Below are 18887 nucleotides of genomic sequence, written 5' to 3'. Positions count from 1 at the left end.
CGCGTTTATTTCACGAACTTTAGTTCCTCCTGTCCCACCTGGCCACAGCAACATCCGGGAGAGCACGGTCCAGATTACGCAGCGCAACAAAACACGGAGACCAACGCAAACCTTCCCGCACGGCGCCTTTGTCACGGTACAAAACCTACGGAGCAACACGTGTGAGCGCACAGAACCAAAACAGAGCCGCCATTGTGGCCCGAAAGCCGTGGCCGCTACGGCAAAGAAATAAAAAAATAATCAAAAAAGAGGGGAACCTACTACGTCACTTCCTCCACACTTTTCTCCTAGCGCGCGGAGGGCCTCTCCTTAGTTTCCTTTCTCCATGGGTCAAGGTATGCGACACGTGCGCCACGTAGTCTAGCAACCTCTGTTTGCTCTTCGGCACACGTTATGGCGCCTCCTCGCAAGGTACGAACCGCTGCTGAGGAGGCGAATCGTAGAGCCACGTGCGCGGCTGCAATCAGGCAGCATCGGGCTCAGCAGACCGCTGTGCAGAGAGCAGCACAAGCCGCAGCTTGCCGTCGACGCGGGGCGGACAGTTGAGATCGTTCTCGTGAGAACGACGCGAAGATCCTGTAGTGCGTGGTGCCGCAACTGGAGTTCCTATGGTAGGAGCCGCTCCTCCAGCTTACGCTGTGACTGGGCTGCGTGTGCCCGCGCAGGCCTGTGACTTCTTTTAAGAAATCGCGTGAAGCATATGTATATATTTACGGGGTTTTACGTGCCAAAACCACTTTCTGATTATGAGGCACGCCGTAGTGGAGGACTCCGGAAATTTCGACCACCTGGGGTTCTTTTACGTGCACCTAAATCTGAGTACACGGGTGTTTTTCGCCCCCATCGAAATGCGGCCGCCGTGGCCGGGATTCGATCCCGCGACCTCGTGCTCAGCAGCCCAACACCATAGCCACTGAGCAACCACGACGGGTGTGAAGCATATGCCACGATAAGGCTTGTTCATGGTGGATCACATTAAGAGGATATTTTCGCGATAAATCGCATGCCCATGCAACTAATTTAAGAATTCACGTATTACATATTTAATGCTCCTTAATTGCTTACTCTTGCGCATTTGCTTGGAATCGCTAAATTGAAGCCGAACAGTAATGAAGCAATGTCTGCGTAGCAGAATAGCACCAAGTTCAATATATCCGTCCCAAGAATCTGTTAAATATGCACGGACCTTCCAGTTAAGATCATTCCAAACTGCTTGAGGAATACTTTTGGAAATATGTAAACTGGAACGCAAATGTATTTTAAAGACATATTAAGTGCGGATATCTCGCCAAGTGGTGCCAGTCTCGGTATTTCTGCTAAGCTGTCATAACGGTGCTGTGCTGTGCCCTGGAGCGAATAATATAAGTTAATTAGGGAATCCTTCTAATCAGCTGCCTGGACATTGCAAATGTTCATGCAGGTAATTTCAGCTTCTTCCACAGATCATGTAAAGGCTGAACAGCACTCTCCGTCAGAGGCAAAATTCAAGAAGTCTGTTCCAACTAGAAGAGAAAGAAAGAAAAAAAAGTAGGAAGGTGGTGTAATAGACCACTTAGCACGTCTTTGAGTCCTCTAACGAGCTCACGTATGACGTCACGCGTTTCACGCTGCACAGCTCAACAGAAGTAGGCGTCGAGCAGTGTACCGTGCCGTGGCGCGTCGACTTGCCTCCTCCGTCGACGAATACGCGCGGACTTGCAGGTGCACCGCGCCCTCGAGCTGGAAGACGGCGAGGAACCGTGCGCCGTGCAGATTCGCTACGGTGGCTGCAAGGGAATGCTTCTGCTCGACCCGACTCTGCCCGGACGCCGGATCATCTTTCGTCAGAGCATGTGCAAGTTCCACTCGGAGCACGAAGACCTGTACATCCTGAAGACCAGCAAGCCGCGTGAGTTGTCGGCCAGCGCGTGGATTCCCAGCGCGTATATGTCTTGTCGCTGAGCTGTTAGGTCGGGGATTTATATTCGCCTCACGGCCAGATGCAGACTTAATGTAAAGAAAACGTCGCTGCAATATTTATTATGCGGTACACTACAACTTCGCGTGCGTGCCCGTGGTAGCTTGATCTGTCGGCAAGGTTTGGCGTTCGGCATTGTTGGTATGACATAGTAACAGGCATAAATCAGGTTCTGATAAGCGTTGCGTAATTTCAAGTTTATAGGCGCACCTCTAGATGAACGGCAAGCGTCTGAAACAGTTATTGTATGAACAGGAAGATAGACATGTATTGTATTTGCACCACTGATGTTTTTTAGTACCCGGCCGGCGGTATATAGCCCAATGGCGCTGCCGTTGCCTAGCAGATTTCGAGGTCGCCGATTCGATCCTGACGACGGCGGCGGCCACATTCCGATGGGCGCGGAACGAAAAAGCACTCGTGTACTGTGCCACGGCCGCTCGATGAGAACACACATGTGCGTTTTCATCGAGCGGCCGTGACTGTGCACTAGGTGGACGGTAAAAAGCCTCGGGTAGTCAAAATTGATCCGGAGTCTCCCCTACATACGACGTGCGCCCTCCCCTCCACCAGATCGTGCTTTCGGCACGTAAAACCCGAGATTTCTTAAAGGTCATTTTTGCGTGTGCCTAAATGTGGTTATAAAAGTGCATTATTGTTCTTGCTTATATGAGCCATCTGCGTATTAGATAGGTATACCTTGGTAACTGGTATTGCTCGTTATAGATTTAACCTTTTCAACGAGTTCATTGAGACAGCTCGTATAGTGGCCGGGCTGTTTCGCCGTTTCAACAGTAAACCACGTCTACTTGTACACAAAATATGACGTGTTCACTAGAGGCCATTTTTTATTACTAATAATAAATGTCCATGTTATTATTTTAAAGAATGTGCAGCCGTTGTCGAAAGCATACGGGCTATGTTGCCTGCGACCGCAGCTGACTACATGGCTCTATTTTTACTATCCAGATGTCTGAGATGTCAGGAGCGCCGCGAAACCACACGCGCGCGCGCGCGCGCGCGCGCGCGCACACACACACACACACACACACACACACACACACACACACACACACACACACACACACACACACACGCACACGCACACGCACACGCACACGCACACGCACACACGCACACAAACACAAACACAAACACAAACACGCGCACACGCACACGCACACACACAAACACAAACACAAACACGCGCACACGCACACGCACGCACACACGCACACACAAAGGCTGTACATATTCAACATGGATGGAGGCAACAGGAAGTAAAATTCGAAATAACGAATGGCGGGCGCATAGATAACGCGCTGAAAGGTGCCGCGCAGGCTAAAAACGCTATAGTGCGTTTTTTCCGGGGCAAGAACTCGCTCGAGAGAACGCAGGTCGTTGCGGAGTGGCGAGTGAGACAGCAAGTTCGGCGTTTGTGTGATGTTTTTTTCTCAGGTGTGCTGTACCTGAACCGCCCTATGATCACCATCCTGGAACAGAGCGGCATCAAGTCCAAGACGTTCCTCACACTGCAAAACCACATCCTGGACTCGTTCATCGACAGCATGCTAGACCCTCACGAAGCCGCACAGGTACGATCGGCTTTGCCCCCACCCCCTCCCTTCTTTTCTTGCGTTAACATTTTGAGCGCCCGTTCTGAGGTTCCAGTTTCATCTATACACACTGAGTAACTGCATTGAACATGGTTCGTGTTCACAAAACTGTCTTAGCGCCGGAATTGTTCGCAAGATGAAATTCTAGCCAATGCGGATGCCGCTCACATCATTAGGGAAGGCGAACGACAAGGGATTAGGGACGACCGAAAAAGCGTTTTTCATATAATACGGACCCATGTCGGCAAAGGCTCAAGCACTGGATGGAGGTGGTGGTGGAAACAAGGCTGGGTTGTGGTTGATGACAGATGTTCTCAATACGAACGTTACTTATGCACCATTTACGGCAGTCGTCGATACAACACTTAGGTTTTTGGCAATGAAAGTAGAGCTAAAGAGACATAAAAAGTGTCGGTTCTTCTGAACTATAATTATATAAACGGCAAAGCCTATTTATGTGTGTCGAAAGCTGTCTTGACTGCGCCAGCAGTGACTCTCCTTCTGCTTTGGACATTGGAGCGTGTGCACTGTTTCCGCTCAATACATGCGCTTCAATGACGCTTCTATGCGTCCGTGGACACAGCCTACTTGCGTTTAGCGTTGAAAAGCAAGAAACTGGCAACGGAGGGAGACCGTAGCGCAGGACTTCCCGAGTAATTTTGGCCGCCTTTTAGCCTGCATCTAGAGAGGTCGAAGGTGTATACCTTCTACGTAAATATTTGTACTACAATGTAACGAAGCGTCTTTTTTTTTCGTTTTTTCTGAAGGCTTTCACTGAGCAGCGTAAGCTTACTTTATGAAAAATTGATTTTTTTTCCTTTCTCATTTACAGTATATAGAAAGACAGCAAGCGTCGACGCCTGATAAATATTTCATATTTGCCAAATTCACCTGCGCAGGTTCTGTGCACGTACTGTTCCATGCGGCTTCCGTACAAGGAGCTTGCGGGAGTCGGCATCGACCTCACTGTGGAGCCGTTCTTCCGCGCTTTGGTCCGCGCCGTCAACAAGAAGGTCCTGAGTAAGTGCACCATCGACAGCTGCCGCAGCTGGCTGCTTCTTCGTCTGCGCCATATTAGTAGTTCGCCATGTGCGAAACAGTCCGCTGCACCGAAGCTGATGCTGAGCAGTGGCTTGTTATAGGGACGCTACAGGGGAAACACAAATGTAGGTGCACTTCTTATTAGGCTAGCTGGTGGAAACCTAGCAAGCGGGAGGGGGGAGTGTCTAATTAGCACGCGTATACCAATGAACTTACACACAAAGGAAAAGTAACACCTGCGACGGTGGATTGGATGGCAAAACTCTCTTTTTACGCCCTTACATTTACTAGGTTTTCAAAAATGGGTGTACCAGATAGAATGCCCCTAGTGCACCCTTTCAATAATTTCAGGGTCCTAGAAGGGTGTTTTGTGCGAAACACACACCTTGCATAGTGTGCTGCGCGGGCACTTCAACGTTTCAATAAAGTAGAAAGCCGTACAGCCTTATTTCTTAATGGTTCGCATCAAGTCATTGTTCGAGCACGGCATATGGCCACAGTAGGTCATGGATGTCAACCTGCTACTTCATGATTATGGTTTTGGGGCTGGCTGATCGACGAACTGAAGAGCACGGCTGTCAGCTGAATACATCAGCTAGAGGCATCAGCGCACTCATGAGGTGCTGCGTTGCTCTGTGGAAGTGTTCGCAGATCGGTCGAGCGGTATCGCTTCCGACTGGCAATCCGCAGGTCTGCAGTTCGAGTCGTGGACAAGTGTCGTGCTTTTTTTTTCATTCATTTAATTTTTTACAAACGTCTCGGAAAGCAGTTCGGGATTACTTCGGTTGACATCCTAAAGAATGTAGGGTAGTTTTATAATAAAATATATCGCTCTAAAATAATACAGTGCGCAACACGCAATAATGGAAAAGGGTACAATGACAAAGAAATCACTCTTTCATGTGAGTGTATTAGTTCGCTGAAACATCCTTTTCTATGGGTGTAAGGGGATGCCTTATCGACACAACAAAACACGTACCCCTAAGGGAGCAATTGTCCTTAGTGTGGAGACAGAATGAGCGGTCGTACTGTTTTTACTTCATATGTGTAGCTGTGTTAATTTGCACCTCTTCTAATACCTAATACCTAATAGAAACAAAAATAAGTTCACGGCTGTAAAGTATTTCTTCGAAACTATTTTTTGTCGAAATCGCTTAATACTTTTTTTTAGAAGAAAGAAATCTCATTTCTTCATATTTCGCACCCACACCTTGGCGATGGGATACGTCAGTGTGAAGTCACAGAATTAATTTTTTTTTCTTGTATTTGCACATTCTGGCGCACCAGATTAAGTTCTCGAAACTTGCTAAATACAGTTCTAGGGACCTTTATAACAGAACGCAATCCGTGCTTATCGATAACGAACATTAACGAGGCTCGAGCAGACAGTGTCAAAACAAGTGACGTTAAGGCAGGCTGGTACGGGAACGTCAACGCGGGTCGCCGCCACTCTTTCATCTTTACGTCTTTTTCTTGGCTCATACCAAGCCTCCTCTCACGGTAAAAGTGGCTTTATTTTTTTATTTTTTCACATTCCAGATAGGTGCTTTGCTAATACGTCACAACTCAACATTATCTCCAGTGTCCATTTATTATATGCGCTGGGGGATTTAAATTTTCAGGGCAGGCAGCATCAATTAGTCTATCGAAATACTATAGCTATCATAGCGCTTAATTGTGGGCGTCTTTCTCGATTCGCGCTATGCTTACTTTCGCGTTATGACCATCGAGCACCAACTATAGCCCTGTCTCACGCTTTGTTCTACGAGGAACGGAAGCTGGACAGTTACCGCCTTTGCGGGACACATTTGAGGTAACTGTAATCGCGCCTGTGCAGCGTGCATCAGTTCACAGCGTCACTGCACAGTATTAAAAGAAGCAATTATAGCGCACGGTGAAAAATAAGCATCTTTAACCGCACAGAAGCGTGCGAATCGCGACGCCCGTGAACGCGCGTTCGCTTCACTCCACTGTATATCTCGCCCGTGCCTTGTAGTGTGCACACAACTTGCGACCATATTGTTTTCGTTGTTCTGTGAGGCACGTACTCACGCTACGCACGGGGGCGCGAGGTTCAAGCTGAACGCTTTCGCAACAGCCATTTGCAACCGGTGACTCACTGCATGCGACTTTACCGAACGACTTACGGTCGAAGCGACGCAAGCCTGACTTCCGCCGCGCTGCCAGTGTGACACGCTGTTCATTTTTCGCTCGATAATGCACGCTCGCAGAGGAACTGAAGACCAAGGCCCGCATCCTGATCCCACCAAGCTCCGGCCGCACCATGTTCGGCGTGCTGGACGAAACCGGCACACTGGAGTACGGGCAGGTGTTCGTCCAGTACTCGAATGACATGCTGCGATACAAGGTCAACGACCCCGCGACTATCCTTGAAGGTAGACTGTCTGGCTAGCGACATTCTTTTCGCTTTTTATTTTGTCCTAAGAGTGTCGCAGCAACTCAAGGAAATAAATTCTTGATTGGGTCTTGTTTGATCTTTCCTCGAAGAATGATGTATACCGTTCACTAGCTGGCTCCTTCATTACACTGTTAAAAAACGGCCCGCGCATGTGTTCTCCTTTTGCCTGAAGGCTTACACATACGTCAGGCGTCTTCTAGTTCCTCAGTATAGTCGAGGCTTCCGCTTTGGTGAAATTATGGCTTGAGTTATCGCTATCTGGAGTAGAAGCTCAAGAATATGTAGTCAATTAACTGGGAGGGGGGGGGGATAGAAAGGTCCGTGGCCATGACATTAGTCTGTAGCTGTGGGCGGCTTCTGGCTCCTTTGTTACGGGCAGCTTTTTTATTAGGTTTAACTCAATGTGGGCTTCATTCTTTCGAAACGCGTTTGAGAGTGCCGCCATCTAGACGCGCAAGAGGACACGTATTTTTTCACAACTCGCGGGTATTTTCAGAGCCCGGAAGAAGAACCACATAAAAGGGGCAATTAACCAACCTCATTTGGTGTTTCCGAGCACGTTATGGCCACTTCAAGTAAAAATTATGCCCTAATGGCCATTTCAAGTAAAACTTATGCTCTAAAACGAATACTTCGAACCGGTCGTCTTGTGCCATTCTGTACTCAGTGTTTTGGCGCCAAATACGTGAAACACCCGGGATATAGCAGCAGTAATACCTATACACGTTACGTAAACGCAAGTTGGAATTCAGTTCAGCGCGTCTGTATCCGTGTCGCCGCGGACATCTGGGACGTGCGCAGGTGACGTCATCGTAACCAAGAACCCGTGCATGCACCCGGGCGACATCCGCAAGCTGACGGCGGTGAACGTGCCACAGCTGCATCACGTGCGGGACTGCATCGTCTTTCCGGCCAAAGGGGACCGACCACATCCGGACGAGATGGCGGGTAAGCACCCAATTGCGACCATTTTTCCTGATCCGCGCAAGTGCGGCTTCTCTGCATTGCGCATTTGCCCAACCCATGGTGGCATCGGCCGTGGTTCAAATGAAGACGAAGTATGCTGGGGCTTGTCTCTCGCGCATGGTTTCATCATGAGAGCCACGTCTACATCTTCCCGTTCATCTCGTATACGCGCTGATTGCAAAACTAAATACACCGCAGTTACCCTGGGCAAACTTCTTCGCGGTAGAGCAACAGCGTTGCCAATATGAAAAGTCCAATCTTGGAAGCACTGCGACGCTCAATTCTGCCGTGAAAACCATGCTCCTTCTCAAAAAAGCCTGCATGCAGCAGCGCTGTATGTGAGTTTTTGTATACGGCGCGGTAGACCTGGCCATGCGATTCACTGTGTGTTATCAGTGGTTGTTGAAGCCAGCTTAAGTTCACGCTCGTCCACGGACTGATTCAACAATTCGTCCCATTTTGCGAACTCAGTTTTTAGCAGACCGCTGCGATGAATTCATTGATGCATCCGCAGCTATCTTTTGCAAGGCAGCGCGATTCTTTCACGTCCCATCGGTCGTTTTCGAGGTGCATACGTATACTTCTCGCCTTTGTAGTCACTGGACGACAAAAAAATGCACGAAGCAGTGCATCGCTTGCTTTTGGCTCTTCGTGGCATAGTTACACCAGTAACAATAAGGTATAGAGGAGGGTACAAGGGGAAGATATTTGGAAACGGACAGCGCGAATGGCGAGCACCTTCGCGGGCCCTCCAAAGCAACGGCATTGAGCCTGGGGTTCGGGCCTCGCATACGGAAACGCGCTACAAAGAGTGCTAAACGGTAACGCAGCACCGCAGAACACGTCGCAGAGAATCTCACTTTTGCGTTACGGGCATTGAATCGTTTGACGCAATAGTCGGATATATACCTCAAGCCACTTAATCTTGCAGTACGTCTCTCGCTCTTCTTTTTTGTCTTTTTAAACCCTTAGCTTGGGATCGAAACGAATGGTTCTGTGGCAGAGAGCGCAACATGTCGCCACTTGGACTGGATTTACTGAACATATTGACATCACTGGTGGGACAAATCGCAGAGTGCAGCTAATAATTACCAAGGTGACGTAAACTATCAATAAATTAGCATAGGGTACATGGTTTAACTAGGTTACCAAAACCGGCGAGGACATGTTCATACGAGTACTGCGATTGCCTCAAACTAGCTAAAGCAGTAGTTTCGAGATCCTTCTGAAACCGCACCTCGCAATGCATAGACATTGAGGTCCTTTCAGAAAAACGATGCCGCTGCCTTTCATCTCGACCTTAATATGGACGTGACGCGAGCAGTGGCGGGCTTGTCGCAACATGTGTCCTTATGAAACTAACCAAAATTATTTGGGGGAAATTTTGCTAGTTACACATATAGTGATAATTTGCCGTGCAAATAATGTCCTCCTCTGCACGTTATCTAACGCAAGTTGTGGGGTTGCGCCATCTGCTATAAGCGATTTTCAAGTCTGTAGCACCTAAAAAGGCAAACTATCGAAGAGTGGCCTTACATTGCACCGTATACTCCTCGTACAGAGAAAGTATTTCTTTAAGTTTTCTAAAACCTGCTCGCGAATTTGGTGCCTGTAGTACGGTGGGAGGGGGGAGGACTACGCCTTACACGGTATCGCACTGTGCTGTGAACTCCACCGCGTGAAATCAAGTGAGTCATTGAAATCAAGTGAGTGAGCAAATCGCTGTGCTTTAATAATAACGATTAGTGTGCTCCCATTTGGTTTGGCTTGCAGCGGTTGCCCACGTTATCAGCAAGGCATTCGGCTATTTCTTCGGTTTCAAAGCGTCGTCTCTTAACCATTTTTTCCTGTTCACGTTAACGGCTACTTTTGTTTTATTTTTACCTTGGTAGGCTCCGACCTCGATGGCGACGAGTACTCAGTGTTGTGGTACGAGGACCTCATCTTCAAGGCCAACTGCAACCCAATGAACTACCACCACGATCCACCACGTGAACGGAAAACACCTATTGTGGCGAGTACTTTGGATGTCAGATTAAATGCTGTGAGCGTAGAACACAGCGTCAGTTGGCGGAGAGAGAAAAAAAAAAAAAAACTACGTTGAGCTGCCGTCAGCTACATGCTTTGGAGGAGGGAGCGGAGAAATCTCTTGGACCAGTCACTGTTTACTCAAGGCAATGCAAAGGCCATGCCTGTGCACAGGAAACACTAGACATGTAATTGCACAAAATGTGTACGTACTTGTGAAGGGCGATGTTTGTGGAGAACATGTACACTGTGCAGCAGCCCTCCGATATAAAAACAAGCCGCAGCCGTGTATTGCTATTACACGTGTGGTACGTTTCGGGTGTGCCCATGCACAGCGCTTTGACGCGGTCTGAACGGCTGTCTGGTGCGGAACGACAGTGACTTCCCTGCAGTCGCGCTTTCTCTAAAGCCCTTTGTTGTAAAAAAAAAAAAAGATAAATATAATTGCTTCCGACGATGGAAGCCCGCACCGCTAAAGGATTCCTTAACCGCTGCCTCTTCGATTCCCACCATCCTTCCGGCAGGTGCAAGACATGATCGACTTCTTCTGCCAGTACATCAAGGGCGACAAGATCGGCCTCATCGCGAACGCGCACCTCGTGTGGGCGGACTTGCTGGACGCCGGCATCAATTCGCGCCGCTGCCGCGATCTGGCCCGCAAGTGCGCGGTCAACCTGGACTTCGCAAAGTGCGGCGACCTCAAGGGATTTCAGAACGCCGAGAAGCCGCCCATGTACCCAGATTTCATGGAGAAGCAGGACACGAAGAACACGTACTGCTCGCGAAAGGTCCTGGGCCAGCTGTACAGGAACTGCAAGAAGGTACCGTGTACGCTGATCGTTTCGACAGTTTATACGGAGAGTTTTTACAGAGTTGCTGCGTCTACTGCGCCTGTAGGCGCCAGCCATCGTTTTTCGCGGGCATATAGTAAGGGTTCTTTAGAGACTTTTGCGCGCACAAAGACAGGACGTCGAACGAAGAATGGACACGCATGCGGAAACTTCATCTTGCCTTTATTGGCTTTTATATGTACGCTTCCACAATCAGGAAAAAACAGGAAGGCAAGAAAAACGACAAAAAACGCGCAAAAACTGCACAGTCACTAGTGCTGGAGAAACCAAAACTTCTCACTGTCATACAATGTGCGCGCAAAAGTCTCTATAGAACCATGTACAACCAACTCGCCCAAAACGTAACGCTTCCGAACTACATATAACGGAGCTGGCAGAAACAAGCGACAGACACAGTGGTCGGCCTGTTCCTCTCGCGCGCTTGCAGCCAGTGTTCGCCCAGCGTGGCTTTGTCGGCAGCCCCGCCGTCAAACCAACAGTCACCGCCCGGGCCGCGCCGGCAGTTGCTTATTGAGGTCGCGATTAAAGACCAACTGCAACAAAATTTCGAGTTGGGTAAAACGCCTAGGTTTTAGATAGCGTTTTAGAGCAGCCTCCGAGCAAAATTTTACATTTGAAATACGAGTAGGCGCGTCACGAAAGACTCGCAAAAGAAGATTTTCATATCAAAACTGAAAAAAAAAGAAAAAGCGCCGCCATTACCTCTCGTCGCAAGTGACGCATATAACTGGGAATCACGGCTCTTCTGCACAATCTCCGAGATTAGGTAACATCCGCGCCTGCCCGTAGAGAAACGTACTAGAGGGACACTCCGGTAGGGCTCTGCGGCCGAGCCACTCCACTGGCTCCACGCCGCTAATTTTGTCTTCCGAGATTTTAGACGCGTGGTATGGCTCTGTTTTCGTTTCGGTTTCGATAACAGTACTTTCGATTCTGGTTTTTCTTTGGCTGCAAAAATGTTCAATACGTCGTCTCTAGTGGAGTGTAAGATCTTGTAATATTTCATTTTTAAGCATGCCGTAAAAATGGACGCAATAAACTCGCGGATCACAAACATTTTACTGGAAAAGCCGACAAGCTTCTCAAAGAACCAGCAAGGCTGAATCAGCTCACGCAAATTGGCAAAATAATGCAACCAGGGCTCTCTTTATTGAAATTCTTTTACCGTTTCTGAGCCGCTTTCCTCAGTTGCACACAATAAGAAGCAGTGGTTCCGTACAAAATAGTTTATTTTTTCTTGTTTACATAGGGAAATGGACAGAAAAAATACTGAATCACACATTTGATCAATACACAAACTACAAGAAGAGAGTTTTAGCAATGCCAAGCAACGCGTCAAGTAAAAGTGGCCCTTGCGAACGGGGCCAGGCGCATGCAGCGTGCAGTGAGGTGAACATCCTTCTAAAGGATCCCAAATGCGCATTACACTGCTCGAGCTGCGCCGAATGAAACATTTGTGTGATGGTACGGGCGAGCCACACATAACAAATTCTGTGCTTTAAAGGGCCCCTCAGCAGGCCACACAAGAATCTTCGTTTATACGCTGGAAGTTATGTGTCCTCTAGGGAACCTTCTGCAGCAAAAAAATTAAAATAAATTACAATGGAGTTATAACCTTGTTGGGTTTCTCTTGACGTTCGCAGCTTCGCTGAGCTGGGGAAGAGAGAGGTGAGAGAGAGCGAAAGCAGAGCATAAAAATAGAATCGCGCAGCATAGCGACGCGGCGAGGGTGGGGGGAGCCTAGTGGGGAAGAAGGAGCGGCGCGGCGGGGATACAGATGGTGTGACGTCAATGCTCTCCGATAAAAACCCGCACGCTCGCTTCGGCGGATTTCAAGAAGCTACCAAGTACACGGCGTCAGAGCTAGCATGCATCACAGCTAAGGCGCGGCGGTTGCCGCAGCGTCACGTCGATGCAGCGTCTGGCGCACGACACCGACGCGTATGGCGAATCAACAAATCGCTTCTGTTGCGGCGGGCGCATCAAATGGCATGCCGTCCCAACCGAAAACCCCCTCAGAGGAAGACGGCATGGATTTTTCTGAAGCCTTAACTTCCCCCAGCTCCGCTGGTCTCTGGTGTTTGCGATGGCAGAGCCACGCATAATATTTTTTTTTTTCAAATCGGCTCCATTAATAGCCGAGATAGAAATATTTTGAGTGCCGTGAACCCATGCTTTCAGGAGGCGAGCATCACTACCAACATCCCTACGTTCGCTCATACCGGAGCTTGAGGATCACGTGACGCATACGTCTCGGGCCCCGCCTTCATATATTTTTCTCCTCGCTTATTTTTCCGCGCGGCGCACTTCCGCTGACGGCATCGCGCGCGAGCTGGTGTGATTCCCTTTTCGCGCAGCGGACGGTTTTGCGCGCTGTGCACGAGGACACCTGACTAGCGGTATACGTCAGTGCTACACAAACATTGAGGGAGACACAAGCGGTTCATAGAGCACGATCGCGCGCTGGAACACGGTAGGAAATGACATAGTTTCGGAGTCTGCGCGCGCGACTGCACGACGTGGCAACAAGCAGACGAAACGGAAGTACATCTCTCTTGCTTCGGTGCGAAGTAAAACACACACACAAAAAACGCGCAGACATTCGGTTTGTGTGTTTTATTATTTCTCTAACCTTTGATGATTTGGGATTTCTACGGCGGAGCAGCCGTGCATTCTCTAACCTTTAATTCTATTCAAGCATAATATTACACAAATAACAGATGTTGCCTTGAATAATTTTCGAAGTCACATGTCACCACGAGCGACGTCACAGCACGAACATGTGTACGTCATCCTCCGGCTTGGAGCGCGGCGGCCGCGAGAAGGAAAAGCGGCGTTCGGTTTGAAATTTCAGATCTTTCCGCGACGCGCAACGATGTAATAATTTGCAGATACGATCGTTATCGCGCATTGTATGCTCCGGGCTTGTCAGCTCAAAACCGGCAGGCCTGGTGAGGGCCACTTTAAACCGAATGTCTAGCGAGTGACTTATGGAAAATTACGCGTCGGAAGTAATGCAAATGCTCTTCCGGAAAAGCTGGGTGCAAGAACAAACGGGTGGCTGCACGGTAAACGAGTGCCACAGTTCAGATTCTACGCTACGCGTCCAACATATGCTCACCCAGCATAACAAACGCCTTGCTAACAACGCTCTTAACGCAAGAAACGCAAAATTATCTCTGCAAAAAAAAAAAAGAAACACCGTAGCGCACGAGCGAGGCGGCGGGGTATAGGCGTAACAAGCGGCACGTGACAGGCGCAGCATTAACGTCTCTACAGACAGTTTCATGCCATAATTTCTAGAGGGAATTCTGGATCTAGTGTCTACGGGAGCTGCAATGAGAGCGGTTGTACCAGCATGGGAATTATGGGGAAGCACATTGATTTGCCTAAACTTCGCCCTTTTGGCTTCAAACTGCTTTGTGACTTCGTAAACTCGTCATTTTCAACAATGTACTGCGTAATAAATGGTTAAATACACATCATTAAAATTGTCTGAAGGCAGGATTCGAACGCAGGAACTCTACCACAGAAGCCTGATGTTAAAACCATTAAGCCACGGACGCACGTATCGACGAGCGAATGAAACGCCCTTATGATTTTATCGCGGGCATGCCAGTGCCTTGAGACGCTTGGCGCGTTTCGATTTGGCCACCTGGACAAGCTGAATTGTTGCAATTAATAGCAATTGTGCGCGTTCCCGGCGTCTTTTGCACTTCGAAGAGTATAGATTGCGCTGAAATTTACGACAATAAGATTTATATAGCGTAATATACAAAGCCACAAGAACAGCTGAATCCACAAGCACGAAGATCAGACTAATCCATGTACTTCCCATCATTGCCATGGTGGAACAACGACTGCAGCGCCAGCGTTCCCTCTAGTAATTATTGTATGAAACTCTGTCTACAGAAACGGGATGCTTGGACGTAACCCCATAGACGTATGATAAGCTGTCTACCTTTGAGGTGAAGTGGAAGCACAAACCGCTACCCCGCCTGGCGGGTGGTCAGACCCTTACTTGCTCGGCCGCGAAACGGCTCGAGTGTCCGCTCTTTACGTAGTTATGTTTCTCTATGGCCTGCCCGCGACGCGCCTAAATAGTTTGGAGGCAGTGTACTGGGACTTACGCCACATACGCTAACCACCAGGTGCACGCGTCGTCTCCTAAGGTACCGTTTAAAGGCTGCTTTTAAGAAATGTAGACAATTAGCAGGTCTTTCAGATTGCTTCAGTAGTATATACTTGTCATTTATTGCCAACTTAGCCAAAGCGAAGTTTCGTTGTAATTGGTCTGTAAGTACGATTGCTATAAACGCCGGTGCGAATGTAAATGCCTGTCTGCACGCTGTACTAGGGTGTTCACTTGTGATTAGATGCTAGTTGCGGCGCGGAAGTGGAAGCCGAGAACTCCCGCCGAGTACATTTCTTTGCCCCCAATCCGTTTGTGGCATAGTTCACTCGTGTGGAAGTACCCAACCAGTATTTTTGAGCACATATGTATGAATTGCCTGGTTTTAATGTTGAACAGGTCGAGCTGAGCACTGAGTGCCTGGACGTGGTAGAGGACACCTTGCCAGACCCACGGCTGCTGCTGGAAGGCCGAGAAGCTTTCGTGCCGGAAGCTAAGGCAGCCTACCGAAGGTAAGACTGCGGAATGTCCTTGATATCCCTATAATAAAACCTGAATAGGCTGACGTACCTCAGTGGCTACGATCTCGAAACAATTTTACGCCCTTCGGTCTGGATTTTGTCCTACAACGAAAAGCGTCATGGATCTTGCGAGAACTTCCTTTCTCCGACGTGCCGCGCTCGCTACTCTACTGTCAGGAACGCTGAGGCATGCCGGGAGATGCAGTTCACGACATTAAAGTACCGGGCACGCAGCGTTAACTATGGGCAATGCAGGAAAGACTGACGACAGCTGTCCTAATAGACGAAGATAAACCCTAAACAAGCACACAACTTTTTCTTTATGGCGGCGTTATGCTGCTGAACATAAGATCGCCAGTAGCAGCACACAAACACAGATTGTCCTTGTGGTGAGATTTCGTGATGCGTTCATCGATTCGTTCGATCGCCCCAAGTAGCCAAAATTCACCCGTACCTCTCTGCTAAAGCGTCTCACAACCACGATGTAGCCTCCGCGGAAACCCTCAAGTAAAAGTGCCGCTTTGCGTACGAAGCGCTCCTGTTCTTGGGCCACGATAATCGGCAAGTCTGGAGTACGTTCCTACCCGTAAAGCACAGCTGCCGTCGCAAATGTTCCCGCAGCCCGTCGACAAGAAGGAAGTGCGTAGAGTTCTTTGGCCTGTGTGCATAGGCGTTTTGTCGATGACGTCTTTCGCATCGCCGCGTCTCTGACTCTTCTAACAAGACCATGCAGACGTCTATTTCAAGTGGGAAACACCGCAGGCGTTTTAAAGAACTCAAACAACGCCTGCAGTCACTACCTACGGCGCTATAACGTAAAACTGTTCCAAAATTTTCTATTCCAATCCTGCAATCAGCCTTCCGCGATTGGTCAAAAACTTTTTTGGGCCACCCCCACTTCAACTGTATGTCAGGCGACGTCACGAAAACTGCGATAGCTCCCCATCTGATATGACGTGTACACACTGATTATGCATGATTTGACCGAACGAAACGAAAAGTTATCTCTGATTCGACGCCTTTTCGGCACTAGCCCTCGGCTGTTGGTCAAAAGTTTTCAGGCTGCACCCATTTCACCTGCCTGTCACGAGACGTCACAAAACTGCAATAACTCACCGCGTCAAAGTGACGTGTACGCGTTAAAGATGCGTTAATAGGCCGCGATGGCGGCTCAATCTCGCGCACGAAAGTTAGGAAAGCGGGGAGGAAGCGTGCCATCTTCCGTCACGCGCAAGGCTCCGGGGTGGGGGTTGGGGGGGGAGGATTCGTTTTCTGCTGGACGGCGCGGTCGGCCGCGCGCTGTGTTTTCGCGGCTTAGTTCGCGTTGATGCGAGCGGCTGCACGAAGGTCAATTCGCTCGCTGCTGCTGCCGCGCTTTCTCACTCCAGCGTTTCGACAGCGAGTTTCCGCGGTCATCGATCGAGTGAGCTGTGTTCATGTTTACTTGTGCGCGCGTGACACCACGCTTGTTAATTTAGTTAGTAAGCCTATGTTTATAACTTTGTACGTCCGATAAAACTACTATCCTTACTCAGTATAGCTGTCCACTAATTTGATATAGATACTTCGCCTTTTGGGCGAAACTGCGACTTTTTAGTTTTTTAGTGGATGACCACTTTATCTTTCATGAGGCCTTATTCTATTCACCTAGCGGAATTCCACCTGAACATACTTACACAAAGGCCATTGTAAAATAACAGAAGATTTACTATGAGGAAGTTTAACATCTGTATAGCCACTGTAATCGCTCAGTGTGCGAATCACCGTCGTGAAAACTTCTTTACTATAGTACGAATACTTGTGCACTTATCCAAGCCATACTAGCGATGCCGACGCCTTCTGCTGGCTGCCCTGGAGAGAAGCATGAGTGACCAGCTACTGATATGTTCTATGACTTGCTATCATATATCGCAAGTGGCCTGGTTAGCTTTTTATTGACCCTCTTCGCAGAGCAGTTTGTTCTAGAGAAACGAGGTGGCGCTTTCGGCTGCGCGCCGCACGTAGCCTCAGCGACAGCGCACGAATACGAAACCACTACCGCTTCCACCTTGCTTCTGAGAGATCAGCTGTCGGAAATGCATCTGAGTTTTCACTAGCGCACTGTGCAGTTCCACTCATGCCGTATTGAATAGCGTGGATTGCAGGCGTGTGTATTAGTTCCCTGCATAAATAGTGACTGGCATATAAGGAATGTGATGAGTCTGTGTGGCTAAATTCACGGACGGCTGCTGCAACTGTCCGTATGTGTTACCAGCACTTCGAGACGGCTTTCCTCGAGGATACAGAAATTGGCACTTTCTTTGAAGATTGTATCGCTAACCTCCAAAGAAAGTGCTTCAGCCCCGGAACGTCGGCAAAAGTGAGTCCCGCTCGTTAAACAATGACAAAGGGAGTAGCGCCGCTTCCTGTCATAGTAAGTTTCGTGCACAGTATCAACACACATCTACCCCAACTGGCACGGAAAATTACGCCCACTCTATTGACAACGTGTCAAGGAGTGAATGGATGCATACTTGAATATATGAGCATCATATACGCACAATAAATGACGGACTACACCGATAGCGCACGAATGGTCGAGATTGAATGTTTCGTGACGGTGCACGAGAGTAAGCGAGTTACTAGCGATAATACGTCTTTTCTACAAGATATTACAAGGTACAAAACAGGTACGATTCAAGTCTTGCTCGCAGCAAGAACAAATCTGTAGCAAGCATGTGACGCCCCCTCAGGCATAATGTTCGTTCGCCGCCATGCTCGGTGGCCTGCCAAGCTCGGCAGGCAACATTGGTCACCGCACCGCAATAAACACCGACGAGCACGGCTGCTCGGCGGTCAGTCATCGTTCAGCACCACCACTCTGCGGAGCGTCCGTCTAACGGAGGGTGTCTCGAGCCCTCCCTTGTTCACGAACCCGCGTAGATCGTGACAAAATCCTTCGGAAGCGAGCCCACCTGCGAGCGATTAGGCCGACAATAATCGGATAGTGACCGCACCGAGGAAGTCAGAAATGTAACAAGCCGCTGGTTCAAAATATTTGCCAAATAAATAACGAAGAGCAAAACACACTAATCCTGATTCATTTAATGAGAGGAAAGTTTGGATAGCTTGGAATACATATTTGGGCCGCTTTTAGAACAAGCACGATATACGCTGCTGGCGTCGTTGGGACATAGCGTAACCATCTCCTAAAGCGCTTTTGCATGTTCTCCGAAGCTGTGGGCAGAACTTCGTTTCGTCCACCCAGACAGCGTCTACGATATCTCCCGAAACAGAGGTTTGCTAAGCCTCGCCTGCGTTTTACAAGCCCATACACGGAGGCAACGGAGGCAGTTGAGGCAAGCAATGGACGTGTA

At 48.9% G+C, this 18887-nt stretch overlaps 1 protein-coding gene across 1 annotated transcript in view; it reads left to right on the top strand.

Moving 5' to 3' along the window:
- The window catches only part of LOC142568311 (uncharacterized), a 69644-nt gene that overhangs the window by 36926 nt on the left and 13831 nt on the right, over window positions 1–18887 (top strand). Inside the window, exons 10-17 of the mRNA XM_075678308.1 lie at window positions 1702–1888; window positions 3416–3552; window positions 4473–4593; window positions 6846–7010; window positions 7835–7981; window positions 9892–10013; window positions 10552–10848; window positions 15410–15522. Of these exons, the coding sequence (XP_075534423.1) occupies window positions 1702–1888; window positions 3416–3552; window positions 4473–4593; window positions 6846–7010; window positions 7835–7981; window positions 9892–10013; window positions 10552–10848; window positions 15410–15522 (1289 nt within the window). The remainder of the gene's footprint in view (window positions 1–1701; window positions 1889–3415; window positions 3553–4472; window positions 4594–6845; window positions 7011–7834; window positions 7982–9891; window positions 10014–10551; window positions 10849–15409; window positions 15523–18887) is intronic.

The sequence above is a fragment of the Dermacentor variabilis genome, unplaced genomic scaffold (genome assembly GCF_050947875.1).
Source record: "Dermacentor variabilis isolate Ectoservices unplaced genomic scaffold, ASM5094787v1 scaffold_18, whole genome shotgun sequence".
Classification (NCBI taxonomy): domain Eukaryota; kingdom Metazoa; phylum Arthropoda; class Arachnida; order Ixodida; family Ixodidae; genus Dermacentor; species Dermacentor variabilis.
This window is presented reverse-complemented; position numbering and strand designations above follow the sequence as displayed.